This window comes from Epargyreus clarus, unplaced genomic scaffold, assembly GCF_041222505.1.
Source record: "Epargyreus clarus isolate Ecla_fem2 unplaced genomic scaffold, WU_Ecla_fem_2.2 ptg000027l, whole genome shotgun sequence".
Classification (NCBI taxonomy): domain Eukaryota; kingdom Metazoa; phylum Arthropoda; class Insecta; order Lepidoptera; family Hesperiidae; genus Epargyreus; species Epargyreus clarus.
In genome coordinates, this window is record NW_027332234.1 from 12,993,144 (window position 1) to 13,014,220 (window position 21,077).

General features: G+C 36.0%; 1 protein-coding gene and 1 non-coding gene across 4 annotated transcripts in view; one reads left to right on the top strand and one right to left on the bottom strand.

Moving 5' to 3' along the window:
* Positions 1–2,480: 2,480 nt before the first annotated feature.
* Positions 2,481–2,552, bottom strand: TRNAD-GUC (transfer RNA aspartic acid (anticodon GUC)). Its single transcript has one exon. It is a non-coding gene; the product is annotated as a tRNA-Asp (tRNA).
* A 2,299-nt stretch (positions 2,553–4,851) lies between these two features.
* Pten (phosphatase and tensin-like protein) overlaps positions 4,852–21,077 on the top strand; it is a 77,884-nt gene continuing 61,658 nt past the window's right edge. For all 3 annotated transcript variants that reach the window (XM_073088633.1, XM_073088634.1, XM_073088631.1), the window contains exon 1: positions 4,852–5,442. In XM_073088633.1, coding sequence (XP_072944734.1) covers positions 4,863–5,442 — 580 coding nt within the window. In that variant the 5' untranslated portion in view covers positions 4,852–4,862. The remainder of the gene's footprint in view (positions 5,443–21,077) is intronic.

Here is a 21,077-nt window from a genome sequence, read left to right on the forward strand (position 1 = left end):
ACCTATTACGGTTGAATAGATAAAGCGATAAGACCGAAAAGTAGCGGTTTCTACTTTGGCGATCCCAAATTATTTTATTTTTATAATTTAATTTTGTTGTTATAGCAGCCACCGTCATATTCTGCAAAAATTTCAAGTGTGTATCGATTATGCTTCAAGAGAGAGTCCTGTAATTGACGGACAGACAGCGGAGGCTAATAATAGGGTTCCGTCTTTACCCTTTACATATGAAACCCTAAAAAAGATTGCATGATTCAACTGTCGTCAGTCGTAACCACCATAATTCAATTTATCGATCCAAAATGCTCAATCACTACACGTAAGTACATACATGTAGAGGTATTGTATAATGAGTGTTGACTTTACATGTTTTGTTTGTTATTAATAGGAATATGAATCGTGTGGAGACTACTCGCGTAGGTATGTGATGGTTCGTTGCGCTGCGTACGTTGTTGTGTTATTGCAATAACGGGCGTTTTGTAATAAGCCTAGACGTTGCGTTAAAATATTAGACTGTTTAAGTATGGAATGTTCTCACTTTGCTGTGGTTTGATCTAATGTTAAGTGCCAATATAAATTTATGGGTAGTTGCCAATACTTATGATAATGTGCCAACGTGAAATTACCCCAAAACAAAGTTTAAAAAATGACACAACGAACAGTTTTCAATTAAATTATAATTAATAATTGATAAGTCTTTAAAAACAGTGGCTAGCTACAATATAAACGGTTACATACATATATTTGGTTAACGAAGTGGTGACGTGGTAAACGAAGATAAAATATAAAACGTTTTTTAAAAACAAAAGTCTCTTAAATTTAACTTGCGAAATTCCGATACTTAGGTACATACAGTGAAGTTGAATAAAAGCTTTTAAAAAGGAAATCCATTTGTTTATTTATTCTCATTGCAAGTCTCTTTGTATGCGTAATTAGTCCCTTCATAAGATGCCAGCTTTTAATACCCCACTGCAACACGTTACGCATGCGTTGGCGGGTGGCAACAAGCTGTCTACTCGCGGTCCAATTATCTACCGTATAATATACGGATAGCCACGCAAATTACTACCGATATTCAAGAAGAGGGTGTGGTAATGTAACGTTAAATATTTGGCGCTCGAAATGCGTCAACGGGCACTCTCGGCAAGATGTTATTTGGATTTCACGTGCTGATTTTTCATCTGATCTGTTAACACCTCGGAATTTTTGTATACATTGTATGTTATAATAATTTGTTATGTATGTAGGTATAGTATAATACTGACTACTAATAACATAGTGGTACAGGGTGGCGCAAAATTAATCACCCTACATATTTTGTTTTTGAACAAGTTTCGTATATGAATAAAAAAATGTTTTTATTAATAGAAATCTTTACCAGGACCTGTAACTTTTTTCTGCTAATTAGAAAATATGATACTGTCTTCCACCAGCGTTGATACCTATATGCGCCCGTTTTATCATATTTTCAAAATCACCTTTTTAATTCAATACAAAAGTTATTAAAAAACAAAATAGGGTGATTAATTTTGCGCAACCCTATATAAATATCAATCTTCAACATTAGAGATCCTGGGTTGTCAACTAACAAAACCAAAGTTTATTTTTAGACGCGAGGGTCGCGAAAGTTCGGGAAACCTTAGAAGAAAAGAATAAAAATTGGCCAAGTCGAACTCGCACACGAAGGGTTTCGTGGCACCAAGTTTTCATTTGTTTTATTTTTTTATTTTTAGTATTTGTTTTCATAGTATCCATCGAAGAAATACATCATGAACATTTTAAACTACCATTACGATTCAGATAAAACGATAAACGCCGAAAAAATGAAGTTTCTTATATGGTAATCCAGATAAAAGCCTGTAGGCGACCCCCATTTATTTTTAAGCCTTTTTTAGTATTTGTTGTTATAGCGCCCACCGTTATACATAGGTACCTACTCAGACTGACAGACAAGCAGGAAAGCTTAGTAAAAGGATTCCGTTATTAACCTTTAGGAACGCAAGCCTAAAAAATACCAAAAATATGAAGCCCAAAAAGATATTTTCAGTAAGCAAAATTTGAGAAAAATCTACAGTACTTTTTATACTTAACAAATACATACCTTATTATGAAAATAAATAGCATGGATATATTTAATATAAATACGAACGTACAACTCTGAAACAGAAAACGTGAATATATTTCACAACCCGTGGAGGGTTGTAAGTTAGGGTCGTAAATTAAGGGGTCATGCCATTAAAAATATGTATGCCATCGGTCATACTAATAGTCTAGCAAAATCCAAGTGTCTGAAAGATTTCAAAAATACATTCCTTAAAAGATAGGTTAAAGTTTCGTTCCTTAGGGTGCAATAGGGTTATTTCTGTAAGGGAAAAATCGAAGGCATGATCTGTAAAGTGATATAGACATCTAAATTGAGTATTATTTAATTTATATTTTTTATAACAAAATTACTATAAAATAAAAAAAAGTTAAAAAGCCTCCCCGGCGGGGAATCGAACCCCGGTCTCGCACGTGACAGGCGCGGATACTAACCACTATACTACCGAGGATATGAAATAGGGGTTGAAATTATGGAGTAAATGTTACAGAAACGTTTTAGTCATAGGGAAGAGTTCTTTATACGAAAAAATAGAGCCTTGTGAGTTCGCCCTTTGCAATTACGTTAGTAAAAGAATCGCTTATGCATACGTTGCTCTATGTAATTTTTTTATACCTATAAGGCATTTTATACAAATAATGTGTAAGGAGTTTTAGCAATCTTATAATATTCTGCGTTAAAAATGCTCCGTTATCTTTGACGGGGATTTATTAAAAAAACTGTCTATATCGTCTAATAGCATTGTAGCACAGCTGTGTACCTACTTATTTAAAGGGTGTGATAAGAGGGGTAATGCAAATGCAAACTTAGGAGGGTGTTATTTATTCCGCGTCAACTTGCCCGATTTTACGTAAGTAGGTAGCAACTTCCATTTGTAGTAAATTAATAATTTCTATGGGCAATAAACATAACATTAAATGGATTGTAATTTTTGTAGCTTTTGCTACGTAATACTATTAAGCGTAAGACGTAATTTAATCATTCTTGTGCAATGTCCGGACTTCGTTTATGAATCACATTCTTGAAAACTGACTTCAATAATTCTTAGTAAAGATACGGCGTCAGAGGAATTGTGACACGGGTTGTGGGCGTCTTAGAAACGATTACCTAGAATGTAACATCTTCGTAAAATAGCAATTGTTTTATGACAAAAAGTTTTTGAGTTTAGGCTCCTAAAATTGAACGATTGATTGATCTACCCTTTTTTTTCTTATCGAGGGGGAAACCTTTCTTAGGCTAGGTTTTTTAAGATAAAGGTATCCCGTGCCGTGGGAGCGACACAGGGTTATGTGGGATTCTTACCGCACTAAAACCCCCCCGGTGGCCGACCTCAGCATTGCCAAGAAGACTCCGGGATCTCCAACGGAACGGAAACCTGCTATGAGGATAGGTTTTTGGATATCATTTTAGTAGTACGTAAATAGCTAGATCAAGCTTTTAGGGGAGCTATCTAGGTATAGATGGATAAAGCGAAATTGATCCTATGACCATTAAGCTTAAACTTAACTTTAAACCGAAACTGGTTTTTCAGCAGAAACCAGAAACCAAATTTGAACGTTCGGTTTCCGTCCTAATTTTGGCTGAAACCAAACCGAAAATTATTTAGACTTATGAAAATTTAAATAGGCGTACAAAAAAAATAAAAAGTGTAGTTTCTCAGTCGGCGTACTTATGAATACGTAAACAAGAAACACCTGCTAATCAATAGTCCGAGTACAGCTGAATGCAAGGTAAAAGTTCTCGAACGTATATATTTCGGTTGAACCGAATCGAAACTGTCCGGTAGTGATTACATTCTCTTTGACTGTCCGAAACCCCTTATTCGGCCGAAACTTTGATCCATAATACTCTATGCTTTGATTGGTCACTACTAAGCGTAAAGCTAAGTATGTCGTATATTCCGAAATCAGACTTTGGTATTTTTTTGTGCCCAATTAATTCAAATATAAGCAGTTATGCGAAGTAATTAGTTTTATTCTGTGTTTAAAATTCTAAACTCTTTCGGCCTTACGACAACTATATTACATATTTGTTTTTATCTAATATAAGATCTGGCAGCCCTAACATAATATTTTCAACATCAGTTGACAGCGACACTAATCGTGTGTATTTAAACAGTCCAATCCCCAATTTCTGTTTGAAAAAGTAACATAACAAAATTGCCGAAAATCCTTCATTAATATAAACGTTACCGAGATATAAAAATATTTTGAGATGATAAATTGTGTTATTAGGTACTAGGAATAACCTGTGTTATTTCTAAATTTCAAGTGAATTATAAAATACTTTTATGAATTAAAATGAAATACTTACAAAGTTATAGAATATTGAAATAAAGTGTAATTTTTTTTTTGAAATGGCAAGCTATTAATAATCGTTTCTGAACGAATGCTACCTTGCTACCGTGAGGCATTTTCTTGCAACGCCATCTATGTTTGACTTGAGGAAAGTGTCCCCAAAATTTTGAATAGCGTTAAAACTTCATAGAGTGATTTGTGTAGTGAATATTAACAATAATCTTATAATAAATTCTGCAAAAAATACAAGGGAGACCTTTTTACTGAAGTTAAATGCGATGTTGGACTATTAAACATAGAATAATTAATTTACATTCAAATTTTGGCGCCGACATACGCAACGCCTATGCCACCTTGCGTCGAAAACTGGCAACCACAGTGAACAAAGAGAGCTAGCTAGCCACCACTAGAAATTAAGGTTGTGTTTTATCTCTATCCGACGGGTACGTACATTTCGAGTGCGAATGGGATGCCGTCTACACTTTCGGCCATCAATTCATAACCATCTTTCTTTCTTGTGCAACTGTTTCTCCCGTGTTCTAGGATCTAGTGCGAACGCAGGATGGACGCCATTCGCGCGAGATAATTTTCGCCATCGCTCGGGCAGCGAGAGTGTAAATCAAGTGCCGGGCGTGGAGTATGCTATATGTGTGACTGGTGCGTGCGGAGATCGGTGCGGCGCGGAGAGCTCGAGTCGAGGCGGCGAGGAAAGCTCGGCGCGCGGTCCGAGGCATGGCGGGCGCGAGCTGATCGGGCAGCGGCGTCCGCTCGCGCTCCGCCGCCAGCCCGATGCGAGCGGCGGAGGTTTTATGGGTATTTGCGTGAGCTGCCGGCGCCGCGAGCGAAAGGCACCTGAGAACCGTTGGGTGCCGGGCGCGAGCGGGTACACGAAGGGCGCGGCGGCCGAGCTGCTGCCTCGGCGCTGGCACCTGCCAGCCATGGCAAACTCCATCTCCAACATCAAGATGACGAACCCGATCAAGGGCTTTGTGAGCAAGCGCCGGAAACGCTATATAAAGGACGGCTTCAATTTGGACTTAGCTTGTATCCTTTTGTGTGTGAACAGTGAGGATGTGAAGGGTGGTCCTGGACGGACGAGTCCCGTCGGACCGCCGCGACGATGGACGGACGCCACCGCTAGCTCGTGGAGGAGCTCGGGTAAGCTGCAAGCATATTTATATTCCCCAAGGGCACTCGACTCGTAACTTGTTCGTTGCTTTCATCTGGTACCACGATCCGCCTCTTTTTGAGGTTATAAGCGTTTAAATAATCAATTTGCATTAAAATTTACGGTCGTAAATGTCCAAGCGAGTGATCTGACGGGTCGAATTTAGATCACAAGGTCTCCACGGTAGAATAAAGTGGTCGTTGTCAAAGCGTTAGTGGAAATGTTTACCAAAAGTTAGCGTACGAAACTAAACCTCAATAGTGCACACATAACCAAGTTGCTATCTTGCATAGCAACAAGCCATGTAACCTATATCTCGTATGCGCGACTATAGCACATACACATAGAGACAGTCTGATAATCATTGTAAAGAAGTAAGATAAACATTCTGTTTTCATAAGTAGATTTTAGTGAAGCTTTAGATATATGACTGTCATGTGTTATTTTCCCTGTCCTGTGGGGTTAACAGATCCATATCCACTAAGGTTATTTCCTGAGTGCTGGCACCTTGAATATTGTTTAATATTCTAATCCAGTGCATTATTAAGCTTTAACAATTAGAACATGATTGGTATTACAAATGAGTTGTGCTGTGAGGCAATTTTTACACCTATAAATAAATTGAAGTGATTACAATTCTTACCACTGCATTCATGGCCTTTGTTGATTTAGTAGTTACACCACTGATGTACTTTGAAAATGGTTTTATTTTTAAAAGAAGTGAAGAAACGAAAATTCCCTTATATCTGATCCAAGCCATGGACAATAATGGGATGTTACCAGGGTCTCCAAAGCTGCGTTTTCACATATAGTTAAGGGTAGTAAAATGTTTATGATCTTAAGAAATGTTGATTATATCAGAGTTAATTCCTAAATGGAAGTGAATCAGTGAACATTTTTTTTTACATAAAAAAAAAAAACAGACAATTGGATTGACTTCATGACCAGGACGCCGTAAATTAATGTTATGTATTTAACAAAAAAAATGTTTTTATCCAAATTTTTGCATGTACCTGAGTAAAATTTTGAGTACTCTGTTCTACTTCATATTATAATCACACCAAATTTGATGGTTGTATATATTGAAATCGGGAAAGAACATGTTCAGTATGAACATTTTCATTATCATTTCTGTTGTAATGACATAAATTCTGGTGAAATCTTTAGCACCCATTATGGTTTCAAAGATAAATGAAATAGTAGGAGAGACAAACAAATTAATACTCTCAAATCTGTAGCAGGTTCTTGTATGGATCTCTAAAAAAACTTCATAATTCATTTTGTGTGTAAATAACTTCAGTTAGCTTGGCGTTAATTGGTCAGTCACTACAATCTATAGACGTTTGAAAATGCACAGATTTTGTCTAATATTAGTCATTGTTTGCAGATTAAAGCATTGTTTTTTATCAATATGATGGTATGGTATGGTCCCTAGCAGCTTGTCTGTCTATGACCCCTATGGGTAATTGATGGTAATCCATCAGTTAGGAACTAAATTTTGATTTTCATTTATGTTTGCTACTAAATTGCATCTTAGTACCAACTTGAATTCCTGTTGTCAAAATCTAAATATGGTGGGACCCCTCTTGGTTTGAATCTTAAGACCTTGCTATATTCATTTCTGCCTAATAACAGTCTTAATTACTCTTGTTATATGGTTTGATAGGTGCGGAAAGGATGAGACTGATGAGATACTTTGCAACTTAATTCACAGGGTATCACATCTGTAATCAACTCAATTCTACAATTCTAACTGAGGTAAAATGCTAATTATCCTCACTGAGGTTTGTTCTATCTTATGGACAGCAGTTCCCTCTTACCAGCTGGTTGAATGCATGTTTGTTTTCTCCTTCTTTAATGCACAGAAGTAAATGTGTGAATTTTGCTAGTACAATAGATTGATCATTGTCTGGTAGTGGCAGTTCAATGTAAATTTATTAACTCTGAAAGAGTCCCAATTTGGTATATTCTTACAGAGAAGGAATTCTTGTCTTCTCTATTATGAAAATGTTATGACAACTTTCATGAACTTTCATTTCTTGATAATTTTTTATAAAAATATTTATAAAAATGATTCCATCCATCCATCAGCCTTTGATAGTCCACTGCTGGACATAGGCCTCCCCTAATCTACGCCATAAATGATTGACAATGTGATAATTAAAATATAGACGGGGATTCTATAATTACACATTTAATCTTAATTATTTAACTGTGAGTCAGCCACGAGACAGAATTGTATGATAAAAGAGCAAATAATAAATAATAATTGGATCTTAATAGCAAAGTATGATAGAGTAATTGATTGGCAAAGGTTTGCATGCAGGGGTTATCATTGTTGCATGCAATTATATTTAAAGAGGTATTCCTGTATTCATAATGATTGCGTTACTTCCTGGAAAGAGCTGATAGGAGCTAGGTTTCTATTTTTTTATGTAAGATTAAATCTGCAGTAATGGCAGTAGTAATGCCTAGTGGTTAGTCAGCCTCTCAATTAGGAGGTCCAAGGTGCGAATCTCAAGCATGTACCTGAGATTGTTGAAAATGATTTGCATGATAGAGAAATTAATTGTCACTTGCTTAAACGATGACGGAAAACATCGGGAGCTTACATGCCTGAGAGACCTAAGTTATCATAGGTGTGTGAACTGTGAAGTCTACCTATTCATTCTTGGCCAGTACAGTAGACTATGGCTTATACTCTCTCTGAGAGGGTGCCATGCCCAGCAACAGGATTGTAATAGGTTAAAAACCTGTAAAATTTAATTAGCGCCATAGAATTACTTAATGTCTAGACTTCAGCAGGTTTCAGCCGCGCTAACGAGGTGGTTATAATTATGTGACCCGCATTTCTAACAATTACATAATATAATTATGTCCATTTGAATAATTTAACCTTTTCATATGAGTAAATTAACTTGATGTGAAAAAAATCATTCGCACAGCTGTTAATGTAAATAGAACATAGTAGGTATATTTATGTTTCTAGAATAGGGCTACGGTATCCCCTGCCTGTCGTAAGAGGCGACTAAAAGGGGGCTTCTGGGGTTGCGGGCGGCAAGGGTGGGAGCTCGAACCGTCCAACAAGTAACCCCGGGAAGGACGACGGTGTGTGTGGCCGCATACCGTTGTAAACACTAGGTGTGTGGGAGGAGCGTAAACTGCTCCCCCAGGGAAGAGCCCGATTGGGGCATCGCGCTCGGAGGACTCCGGTTGTGTTCCATCGGAGATCCCGGAGTTCTTCACCAAGCGCCGAGGACGGCCACCGGGGGGTTTTAGTGCGGTAAAAATCCCACATAACCCGGCGTCGCTCCCACGTCGTCGGGTACCTTTTGAAGGTTTCCCCCTCGCAAAAAAAAATAAAATATTAATTTATGTTTGTAGGATTGTTAAATAACTACTTTTATTACACACATGTAGAACCACAATAGAATGAAGTATTAATAGCTATTCATAGATCCAGTATAGTATTACAAGGCAATATAGATCTACATATAAATTCTAATTCATAATTTTGATTTCTGTTTGACTGAGAACAAATTATTATTATTTACTAGCTGACCCGGCAAATGTTGTTGCCATATAATTAAAAAAATGTTAAGGGTTAACAAGCCTTATCACTTAGGGGTATGAAAAATAGATAGTAGCCGATTCTCGGACCTACTGAATATGCATATAAAATTTGGTGAAAATCTGTAAAGCCGTTTTGGAGGAGTACGGTAACTAACATTGTGACAGGAGAATTTTATATATAAGATTTTCTATTTTTTTAATTATACAATACCTGACGGTAAGTGGTCATTACCAATGCACATTCATTCTACCTGAAGTGAATCACATGTGGTGCCACTCTTACGGACTAGGACGTCACCTCGTATGTAAATCAGCTAACATCCATACCCTTCTGTCAACAACCCAAGAACTGCTTTCTGTAAGAAATAGGTTTAGGTTGTGTCGCAATGGTTAAGATAATAAGATGTTAAATGTGTACAAATCCGGTAAACAGACGCCAAGCACTCCACGGACTCGAAATGAAACACTTCTATTTGGTTCTTAAGACATTTTATTAATTATTGAGCCGAGGTCTTATAGTTTTACAAAACGTTCTCAACAGCGTGATTTACAATGATTTTTTGTACCGCCATCTAGTTCCTTGTTGATGAACTATGTATAAAACATTAACAAAATGTAATTACAAAACTGGATTGATCTCATAAAAGACATTAACTATCATTATGGACCTACTTATCAGTTTCATAATATTAATTTTGAGAATTATCTTTAATTACCGTAGTCTATATACAATTTTTTAATATCTATTTGCATAAATCTAATGAGTTTTTAATCACTTCATTATTAATTTGATTAATGTGAGTTAAGTCAATGTAGTCCTGATAGTAAATGGGTACTGATGATCATGGATGTCTTTAATATAACTATTTCCACATGGACTAGGGAGTTTGAATGTGGTAGAACCCTTTGTGATTCGACTCCAATGGTATCACCGCTACGTCTATTTTTGCCTATTACTACTACTATTAACTGTATTATAAAGTGCTGCTGTGTTCTGGTTTGAAGCATGTGATAAGGGAGACATACTTTTTCTAGGCGTTCCAGGTAAATCCTCAGTTAGTGATGCATCTGAGGACGACCTCAGGTAGGAATATCTAATCCTAATTATGGTTGATTACAGATGTCCATTGGCGGCAGTAGCCTCCTACCATCAGGTGGACTGCATGCTCGTCTGCTACCCCTGGTAGTAGTACCCTCGAATGATTTTTCACTATATTGAATTTTTAAATTCACAAAAATCGTTCCTAAAACAAGCAGATAGACAAAGGCGATAAAAATCTAATATGTATGAATGGCTATTATTAATTTTTTCCACCACTTATTGTGATTATGTACAATTATACATAATTATGTCTATTACGTAAGGTACATTTTCAGGCATTTCAATTGAATCGTCTCGTTTCGCGATTCGACGATAGTTACGAATGCATTGTGGATTTATCAGCGGTTGCATGGGTCATTCACCTCGCCACGTCGCTGAAATGGGATTAGGAGATATCATTTATCAATGTGATTGATTTTTACAGTGTTAGTACTTATGTGTAGCTTACATTATGTTTCTATATAAACAAATAACAAGAATATCTTTTTCAAGAGATAAATTGTAATGTGTCGGTCATTTCATGTGTTATAGAATTTGTATATAAACAAGTGATATGCAGAACATGCAATATAACTACCGGTTAGTACAAAATCATACATCAAGCGTGGCCATCCGGTCGATCGCGATGATAAGTTCTATCTATTGAGGCAAGACAAAGAAACATTCGGCGACCTTTTTTAGCTGACAATTGACATAGATACAAATTTTAGAAAATTTGTTTCTTTCTTTGCCAGAAATCTGAAGTAATACTCCTCTTATTTTAGAAGTTATGATTTTACTTTTACTGGTCTACCAATATCCATTTTTGTTGAAAATAGTATGCCTCTATAATAATGTCAAAGCTTCGATTATTTTCATAAAGTCAGATTCTGGTACCAATTATTGTTAAATTAGCAATTGCCACCTGCATAATACAATATAATCGTTCGTAAATAAAATTGCCTATAAAAAGCACAATTACCTATGAAAATTAAGTGTCTATTAAATACCTAGTTACGTACTTATTTGGAAATAAAATTACATACTTAAGTAATATTTAGGTACTGTAAAATTATTTCAAATGGAAAATGGAATTAAGTAAACCTGATTTTGCGCCTAGATGAATTTATTATTTTTTGACATGTCGATTCTATTAAATAAAATATAATTTTGATAATCGATTTGGTAATCGGTGGTGTAAATCTTTGTAGTTCGACTGCAGCGGTTCCAAAGCCCTTTTTAAGTATTATAGTTAGGTTTTCAACTTCTATGATCGGTGTGACGGATTATACCATTTTACAAGTTATCTAGTGTCTTCAAATAAAAATTATTTTAGATGACTATAGTTATTCATTATATTACGTCCATGGGTGACAGAGACCATTGATCACCAACGTGTACGACAGTAAACACTTAATGTAAAGGCGAACCCGTAGGCATTATTTTACAATGAAACAGTTTTACTGACCCTAAAAATGTAACAAATCTATGCTAACACGTAATCAGCGTATGTAATACATCAATTATATGAGACAATACGCCATGTGCCTAATTCATGTGAATATCGTGTAGACGGAAAATTAATTAATTGGCCGTATGACTACTCGTGCCCAGAGTACCTACTCATTATTACTAATCTAATTGGAGGATAAGAAGGAAAATGCAATTATAATTATACATGTACATCTATAAATAAATGCTATAACCGTTCAATCATGTTGTAACGAAATATAAAATAATTTTAAAGTATATTTGGACGCGAAACCAAAACTGTATTTGGAGTATCCGGCATTTAGTGCCAACTTTCAAAATAATTATATAGCGTTGTATATTAAATACAGTAAATGTTAAGTGAATAACTATCATAATTATGAGGATTAATATGAATTCTCGTATTTTTGAAATCTTGTAAATTAGAATTAATGTTCAGTAAAAGTGACGTATGGTGTTAATGGACAAAATTATTTATTTTTATATTTCACCCATTAGTTTTCTATCTTTGTAACATAATCCACATACATGACTTATTGAAACCCAGTTAAAGTGGGTGTAACATCAATATGATGCTTATGATGCTTTTTCAAATAGGCCTTCAGGGCTAAACCCGAAACTATAAGGATTAGTGAAAAATACTGAAAGGAGTTACGAGGCCGATTTTGATAAAAACTAAAACTGCATCATTACTTTTTTAAAATACCTCTTTCCTTAGGCGGGAATAGAACGAGTTCATTTTGAAAAAAAATACGATTTTTTGAAATAAAGGGGTGTCAGCCCTTTCGCAATGAGACTCCTGAAATTGGCGAAGACGACGTAAAATATAAAATACAAACGGACAAACCAAATTAACCTTTCGTATAGGAATTCGTTATTCATTCGCAATAAATTTCAACGCGGCTATTTAAAAAATGTAACAGTTAACACAAATTTTCTGTATACTTGGCTTTAATAGAAAATGGCACGAACATTTTATTGCACTAGTATATATATTTATGAGGTCATTGCCTCGATAACTGCTTGTGTATTGTAATAGTAGTAAGCGAGCATGCTGTCCATCTGATGGTAACACCATATACCATATACCACGATCATGTCCCCAACTCCTAATATTTAAGTTTTATACCTAACGATAAGGCAGACGGGCTGCCTGGTGGAAACTGGTCACCGTCGCCTATGGACATTTGCAACAGCAAATGAGTCGCCAATGCATCACCGGCTTTGAGGAAGAGCTCTTTTTGCACCCATCATAGCGGTCAGGAATACCTCGGGAGCAAGTTCATTCCACATTTTGCACGTACGCGGCATAAAGTAAGTCAGAATCCACACCTTTCACCGAAATTTAAGAACTACTTCACGCTACGAATAGGTATGAAAGTGGAACGTCCCCGTACAAACGCTGGTTCTTCCTCTTTTCAAACCTATCACTACTTACTACTAAGGACTAATTGGAAACCTCGTAGAAGTCTCTTTTACTGCCCTCTCCAAACCAGAACACAGCAGCGCATGCTGTTGTTATAAGGCAGAGATGGCGTGGTCATACCTTTTTAGCCAAACCACGAAGAGTTTGCCCACTGTTGCTATAGAACAGAAATGGTGTGGTCGTGCCTTCTCAGTCAAACCGCGAAGAGTCGTACCACAATTAAAATAAATAATATTTATGAGGTCATTGCCTCTGTAACTGCTTGGCATGCTAATAAAAAAATTGCTCGACCGAGTCAACAATTGCACTGAAGGTCCGTTCTGCATTGAACATTGAACGCTAACAATAAAAGTGGGTGCTTAACAGTTCGATTGTTTCTGTAGTAATTTGTACTTGACATTATGGACTCGTAAGTCGTAACAATATTGTAGCTTTCATGTGATGCATAATAAAACAAGGGGCCGTGCGGCGTGCGGCTGCGGCGTGCGGCATGCTTTCGCGGTATGTAGTTGTTGCTATGTAAGCGAGGTATGGACCTACCTACCTTACCACTGTAGACCGCGATAGTAAGTTCTTAGCAGGCACAAAGCGGGAATTTGTAGTTAATTATTTACCGCCATATAATCGAATCGTCATCGAAATTTGATGTAGCTTCATAGAGCATTAGTTTTTTGTGAAAAAAATATTGAGAACCAATAAACTATTTTAACTGATTTCAGGACCACCTACCGCCCTATCTAAAACTTCCAATAGGACTTCGGACTTCAGAAACTTATGTTCCGTAACAGTATCAGAACACAGGTGATGGGCTCTGATATTTACTAATATTATATCAAATTTAGTACATATTTTGTAGTGATAAGTTTTATTTTGCCTTGTCAAACGTATCTAAAAGCTACTTTTAATAATAAATAAAAAAAAGCTTTTAATTTTATGGCCACACTAATTTTAATTTTAGTAGGCTCAGCTAGAAATTAGTTCAGATACCGTTGGTATTTTATGCCGCTAGTACTAGCCAAAAGTACTTACAAATTCTACATTAAAACTCTTATTTTAGCACAACCGCCACCTGTGGTAGGCCATAATATTGTTTGATGGAAGGCAAACATAAATGCTCTGACTTATTTAGTTTCCATGACTAAGGGATAAGTTACTCTACAAAGCGTTTTCGTCAATCCAAGATTGGATGCAACATGGTCCACATACTCATGGTACATCCATACGAATAAATGCCTACGTCATAATCTGTGTGAATTTTAACTAAGAGATACAAAGTGTATTTATCTTCTCTATGAATATTAAAAAGGTTTTATTTTACATAATATGCCCATTACACCCTGTCAAGGGCGTTTTTAATAAATATTGGCTATTAAATATTAAAAAAAAATTAATGACTAAATTTCCATTTTTCTAAATGACCTAAAACCATTTTCATTCCTTCAACTTATTTTGATTTTCATGCAATATTACAATTACCAGTGGGCAGGGGGTGATAATAAAATGCTTCATATTTTGATAATTGTATATGTATGTATGTATTGTAATGTATATTAATAAACACACAGGCAAGGTAGAGGGCAAGAGACCCAGAGGACGCAGCCCAAAACGATGGTCAGTGCAGGTCAACTAAAGTCAGGACAGTACAGTCGGACCAACTAAAGATACCGGTCAGCGAGGCGATACACCAGGCCACTAATCGCAATCTCTGGAAAGACGCTGTAAAGCAAAGAAGTCACGATCCTCAGCATTGAGGGACCGACTAAAGACAAACAAATCTTTATTTTTACTTTTAATAAGATAGCTCTCTACAATTCTACTACTTTAGTAATTTTCATGAACTGCAAGCATTGGCCGCGAACGACTGCCCTGACGCGTCGCGCGATTTTTGTCACCTCTTTGGCTAAGTCACGATTATACACCTAAGGTTATTGTGTGTGATCTGCCTCATTAATTACATTAATCGGTACACACAATACATTCGAATCAATAATTCATAAACGATATTAATACTTCGAATTAATTTCGGGGACATGTTGCAAGAATGGGAATACAAACGTTCCTTCGTGTCTGTATTTGGATTTGAGTGTGAGCGCTCCTTAAACGATGGCCCTATTGTTCTACGTTCCTTAGTAACAATCAATCTTAACCAAGGCTCCTATCTTAGATCGGATTTGACATATTTCGTAGTTAAGATATATTATTAGTACCGATGTCCATAGCGGCCAGTGGCCACATACCATCAGACTACTCCCCTGTTCAGACTACTTTCCTGTTCAGACTGAGCTTTTTTTTTTATTACACTTTATTGACCAATAAAAACAAGTGGTACAATAGGCGGACTTAATGCTAAGTAGCATTTTCTACCAGTCAACCTTAAGGATGTGCAGAAAATATAAAGGCGGCGCACAATACATTTAATATTTAAGATAATTAAAAGAAGAAAAAAATATATGTAGAAAAAAGAAAACAAAAGAATAGTAATAGAAAAAGAAAGTCAAACATGAGAATATAAAGAAAAGAGAGTGAAAAAAGGACATATAAATAGATATATATCAAATAAATAGATAACTAGGATAAGCAACGAACAAATATAAAATGCAATTACTTATTTAATATTAGATTTAGCTTTGGCTCGCCATCAAACCCCGATGAAGCTGAAGAGGTCACCAGCAACTAAACACAGAAAAAAGTCCCCTTCCATATTTCCCGTGAGAGTATACATTTATGAAATAAATCCGTAAAATTTCCATTAATTACGTAGAATTTTTGTAAAAATATACCTATCCAATTACGTTGGCAAGCGCTATTAAAACTAATGAACGACTCTTCTTTATAATAATTTATTACAAACTTCAACTGACCTTCCAAAAATGTAGGGACATTTTAAATTATGTAATGGAACTAGCGCATGAAAAACTTAAAAAGTTTATAAGGGTTTGTTTGCATCTACAGACATTGACCATATTATATGGCAGACGGCACCACCGCCACACCTATTTCTGCCTATTAACAATGTAAAGAGCTGTTGTGTTCTGGTTTGAAGGGTGTGGTAAGGGTGACATACTTTTCGCATCTGTGGCCGACCTCGAGTGCGAATCCGGTCTTGTTTGAGGTTGATTGGAGATGTCCATGGGCGGTAGTAGCTATTTAACATCAGGTAGACTGCATGTTCGTCTGCTCTTTCTATGATATATGTATTATCTCCATATGGTCAATGTTGTTCATAACTGTACACATGGATCTTTGTGAGTATAACTGAAATCCTACTTAACTTTGAAAATAGATGCGTTGCCGTAAATAGAACAGAACTTTGAGTAACTCTGGTAGTCTTTAACTTACCAAAATCTTCAAAACCGAACATAGAAGCTCTTGACACAGCTGTTATTAAACGAAAATAGATTTGAAGGTGGTGCCGCTCCTTGGTTAAGACCAAATATGATTCTAAGACATAGGATTCTTTTATGTTTTTCAGTCAAAAATTACCTTCAAAATGCGTGAGACATTTTCGCCAGCTACTATTCAGACAAAATTGGGTTACTTTAAATGCGAATATTAAACGTTGGGAATGTTATAAATATGTTTGAGTGCAAATTACGTTTTGGCTCTCTCTTATCCCATACCTTATAGCAACATAACATACTATTCTGTTTGTTAGCAGAACCGTAATAAGTTGGCAATAATCCATATTAAATGCGGCTCGTATATAGAAATCCTACTTCTGGCTATCCTAAAGCTTAAATATATCTAAATGAAAAATTGTTAAACATTTTCCTTTGCTCTCAAATAAAATAGTTTAAATTCTCATTTACTTTTAGCGCGAATAAAATTTTTGGTACAAAGTTTTTCAGTTTCATTATCAAAGTATGGCATACTTCAGCTGGATAGAATGTAAAACGGAATTCCACCCTTTGTAAAGCGTCGTTTGCATGCATGCATGTATGCATGTAAATGACCACTACAGCGTTCGTGTTACCAAAATGCAAATGTTTACAGCCGTTATCATGTAACTGCTACAACGTAAGGCTGGGTTCACATGGCGGTAGAACACAGTTTTTTTATTCATCCAAAACAATTATAATCATACATCAAAGTGGTGATTTGCTGGACAAGTTCAGTCACGAGCGAAGCTAGAATTTTGTTAAGGAGGATGCCAAAACAGTGGCATAGCGTGGTCGGTAATCGAAGGTCGAAGATCGAAAGGTTCGAAATTTAAAAAATCTAAATTTTGGCTTTAGGGGATTGTTTACTAACCTAACCAACCCGCGCCATACGCCCGTGAGTCCAGTGAGTACACGATCAGCGTGTTTAGCGCTATATGCTTTTTGCAGTACAAACTACAAACCTTGTGTAAACCGTTCCTTACACAATGTGTAATTGTAAAGGTGCATTATAATAACCAAGCGATATAAGTATACTTTTTAGCTGATATCATATGGTTTATTTGGACAACTGTCTGTTGTCCAAACAAACCATATTGTCCAAATAAAGAAATTAGTAGACACCAATTCGCACTTACACAGCGCGGTGGACTATGGTCTAAAACAAACTGAGAGGAGGCCCGTGTTCAGCAGTAGGATCATACAGGGTTGACAACGATTTGGACAACTCCATGAATAAATTGGTCCCATATGCGCGTGAACTCCTTACTACATGTTCAGATAAGTTTACACAACTAAACAACCATATTTCCTTTATTTTGTGCCTCGTAGCGGCAATGCTCGCTCTACTATTATTGTAATGCATTAGTCCTCAGGGGTAGAGGGGTAGCAACCCTACAGTTCTATCACTCCAATTTTCTCGCATAAGTTTCCAAGTTTTATGATGTTATGTCATACATATTTTTGTCTTTTAATGATATGCGTATGTCTTTTAATTATAACCACATTGACATTCGAAAAATAGACTTCATTTTAGCAATGATTTGTTTTTCTTAAGTAATAACATAATTTTAAAACACTTTAAAGTGACATGTTTTGTTTCCTGAATAATTAATTGAATAAATGAATCATTTTTTTATAGATATAAAGAAAAAAGGATTTTGTTTAACTTGAAATTTTACATATACTGAATGGGTAGTATCGTCTATGATACACTTTTAAACAAATTATCAATCATTAAAAGTCCGAAATCCGTGAGAATAAACCATAAATGGCCGTGATATAAAATCTTGCATGTATAGTGGTGTACTAGGTGTACTTATCTTTAAGTAGATCGTTTTTACTACTTGGATTTGTTATTTCACAGACATGTCATATGGTTGTTTGCGATTTTTCATCATCATCAAGCTATACCTGAACGACTTCTGGGTACTATTTTTGATAATGCAAATAATAAAAAGGGTTTATGTTCGTAGTAAATCATCTAACTATTCCTACAAATATTATTCTCCAGTCGAGTAAAAAATTAGGGTAACTACTGATCGTCAATTTTCAATTTCTTTATTTGCATAAGGTACATAAAATGATCTTAATTTATAAATTACATCGTCTCTTATTCTACCTTTATAAGGTGTGCAAATTATCATGTTATTCTTACAAAATAACATCATTATTACAATTAATTTATTAAAATATATTATTATTCAAATAGCTTAAACAATATATATTAAATTTGTATGTCAATTTTACTTATCTCTAAGTTAAAGTTACTCTATGCCACCGGTCGTCCTAGGCGCGCTTAATAAAGGTCTTCCAGGTCATTAATCAATACCAACTGTACGGTATAGATTCTTATGACAATTCTGTTTAGCTAATAGTTGTATACTATAAATTGTATGTATACATACATTATACGTATTTAATACAACATCGTGGTTTAAGTTTTACCTTGTGCGTTTTATGTAGGCTTAATCCAATAATGGTTAGAAATGGCTCACACGAGTATGCTTTAAGTAAAATTATTATTATTAATATATCATAAATGTTTGTTTTTTTTTTGACGAGGGGGAAACCTTCAAAAGTTACCCGATGCCTTGGGAGCGACACAGGGTTATGTGGGACTCTTACCGCACTAAAACCCCCCCGGTGGCCGTCCTCAGCGCTGCGTAGAGGACTCCGGGATCTCCAAAGGAACGCAACCGGAGTCCTCTTAGCGCGTTGCCCCGTCGGGCTCCGCCCAGGTGAGCTTATCGCTCACCGCACCGTCTGGTGCGTACGACGGTATGCGACCACACATACCGCCGTCCTTCCCGGGGCCGTTGGCTGGACGGTTCGATCTCCCACTCTTGCCACCCACGACCCCAGAAGCCCCCTTTTAGTCGCCTCTTACGACAGGCAGGGGATACCGTAGCCCTATTCTTGTAATTAACATGCTAACCACGGCTAATAAAACATGGTTGGGGTTACAGCGATCTGGTTGGCGTAATGACTCAACCATTTACAATTAGATCTTATAGACTTGCAGATAAACATAGTGATAGACTAACGTGTCGGATAGAAAGAATTAAAAATAAAAACAAATTTCCTTCGTCTTATTAACGTAATTAAGTAATGTGGTAATATTTATAAATTTAACGCTCCATCGTAACTGTTTTCGTTACTAACAGTTTTCCAACATTATTGCCTTCACATGCTACGCTCCTAAAAAATATTGCTTCAATCCATCAATTCTACAACATATGTTTGCTTATTTTAATTAATTGTGTAATTAAATAAGCAATATTTTATTGCATGTGTTGATACATGATACTCAACAAACATACGTTGTTTAGTCATATTGTGGTATGATGTTATATTGAATAAGTTGATGTCCTGTGAACAATGCCATATTGGGACATCCATACAAATTTTCCTTCCTCCGCTGTGGTTAAGCTCATGTTTTGCGACTATTTCAACATTATGGGTGGATAAAGGTAGGAGGATAAATTGCTGATCTGCAGCGGGTCAGCCGTCAAATAAGTGACCACGATAATTAGTCGTCGTCATCCCATTACTGTCCATTGCTGGGCATAAGTCGCTTCTCAGAGTGAAAAGGGTTGAAGCCTTATTGGTGGTGTCATATTGGGGCGTCCGCAATATAAGGTTTAGAATGACATCACACATTTAATCATGCAATGTAATCTGAACCAAACCTGAATGTAAAATTTCAGCTCAATCGGATGCCGGGAAGTGAGTCAAATTTATACGTTAAGATAGTATAAAATTAATTAAATTAAAAATAATCACAAAACCAAATAATCAAACAAAAACATTTTAATAGTTTGTCTCTGTTGAAAGTTACTCTACGCCACTCGGCGTCCTAGCCGATTTGAATCGGAGGGCTACGACATCAATCAATATCAAGTGTAAATGGATTTGATTCATTGTGTAAATGATTTTGCCTCTGTATTTCTATTTAACTTGAACGGTGTAGGGATGTTGTGGTTACGAAATTTCGGATCTGGATACGGTTTTTTAAACTATTAGGTATATCGAATTCTGTTACGGTTTCGGATTATTTCGAATTATTCGATAGTTTCGGTCATGGATATTACATTTTTTAAAATTGTAAAGATAAAAAATAAATATGTAGCGATTTGATTTTATTTGTAAGTATACTTCAGCGTCTTGGTTGGGGTAAAACTTTTCATAATGAAGACATCATTATGAAAATAATAGAATTCACCCTTACCCGAAATTATTCGAAACTTTCGGATATCGGATTCCGTTACGATTCCGGATTTCGGATACTTTCGGTTACGGAGCTACATCACATCCCTAAACAGTATTATTGACTGTGGATAATTAGTGTGCCAATATGCAGTTATCAAAGTGCTCAGACAATTTACTAATGACCCCCTCTAGTACACAGTGATTTATGGTGACCAATAGCTGTCATTTTGTACGATAATGCTATAATGTTAATATTTTGCCTGGCTGTAATAATTTGTTTATCCCACTGCTGGGAATTGGTGTAACGCATACAAAGTGGGTTGTTTGGATTATACCACCTTGCTCTTACCA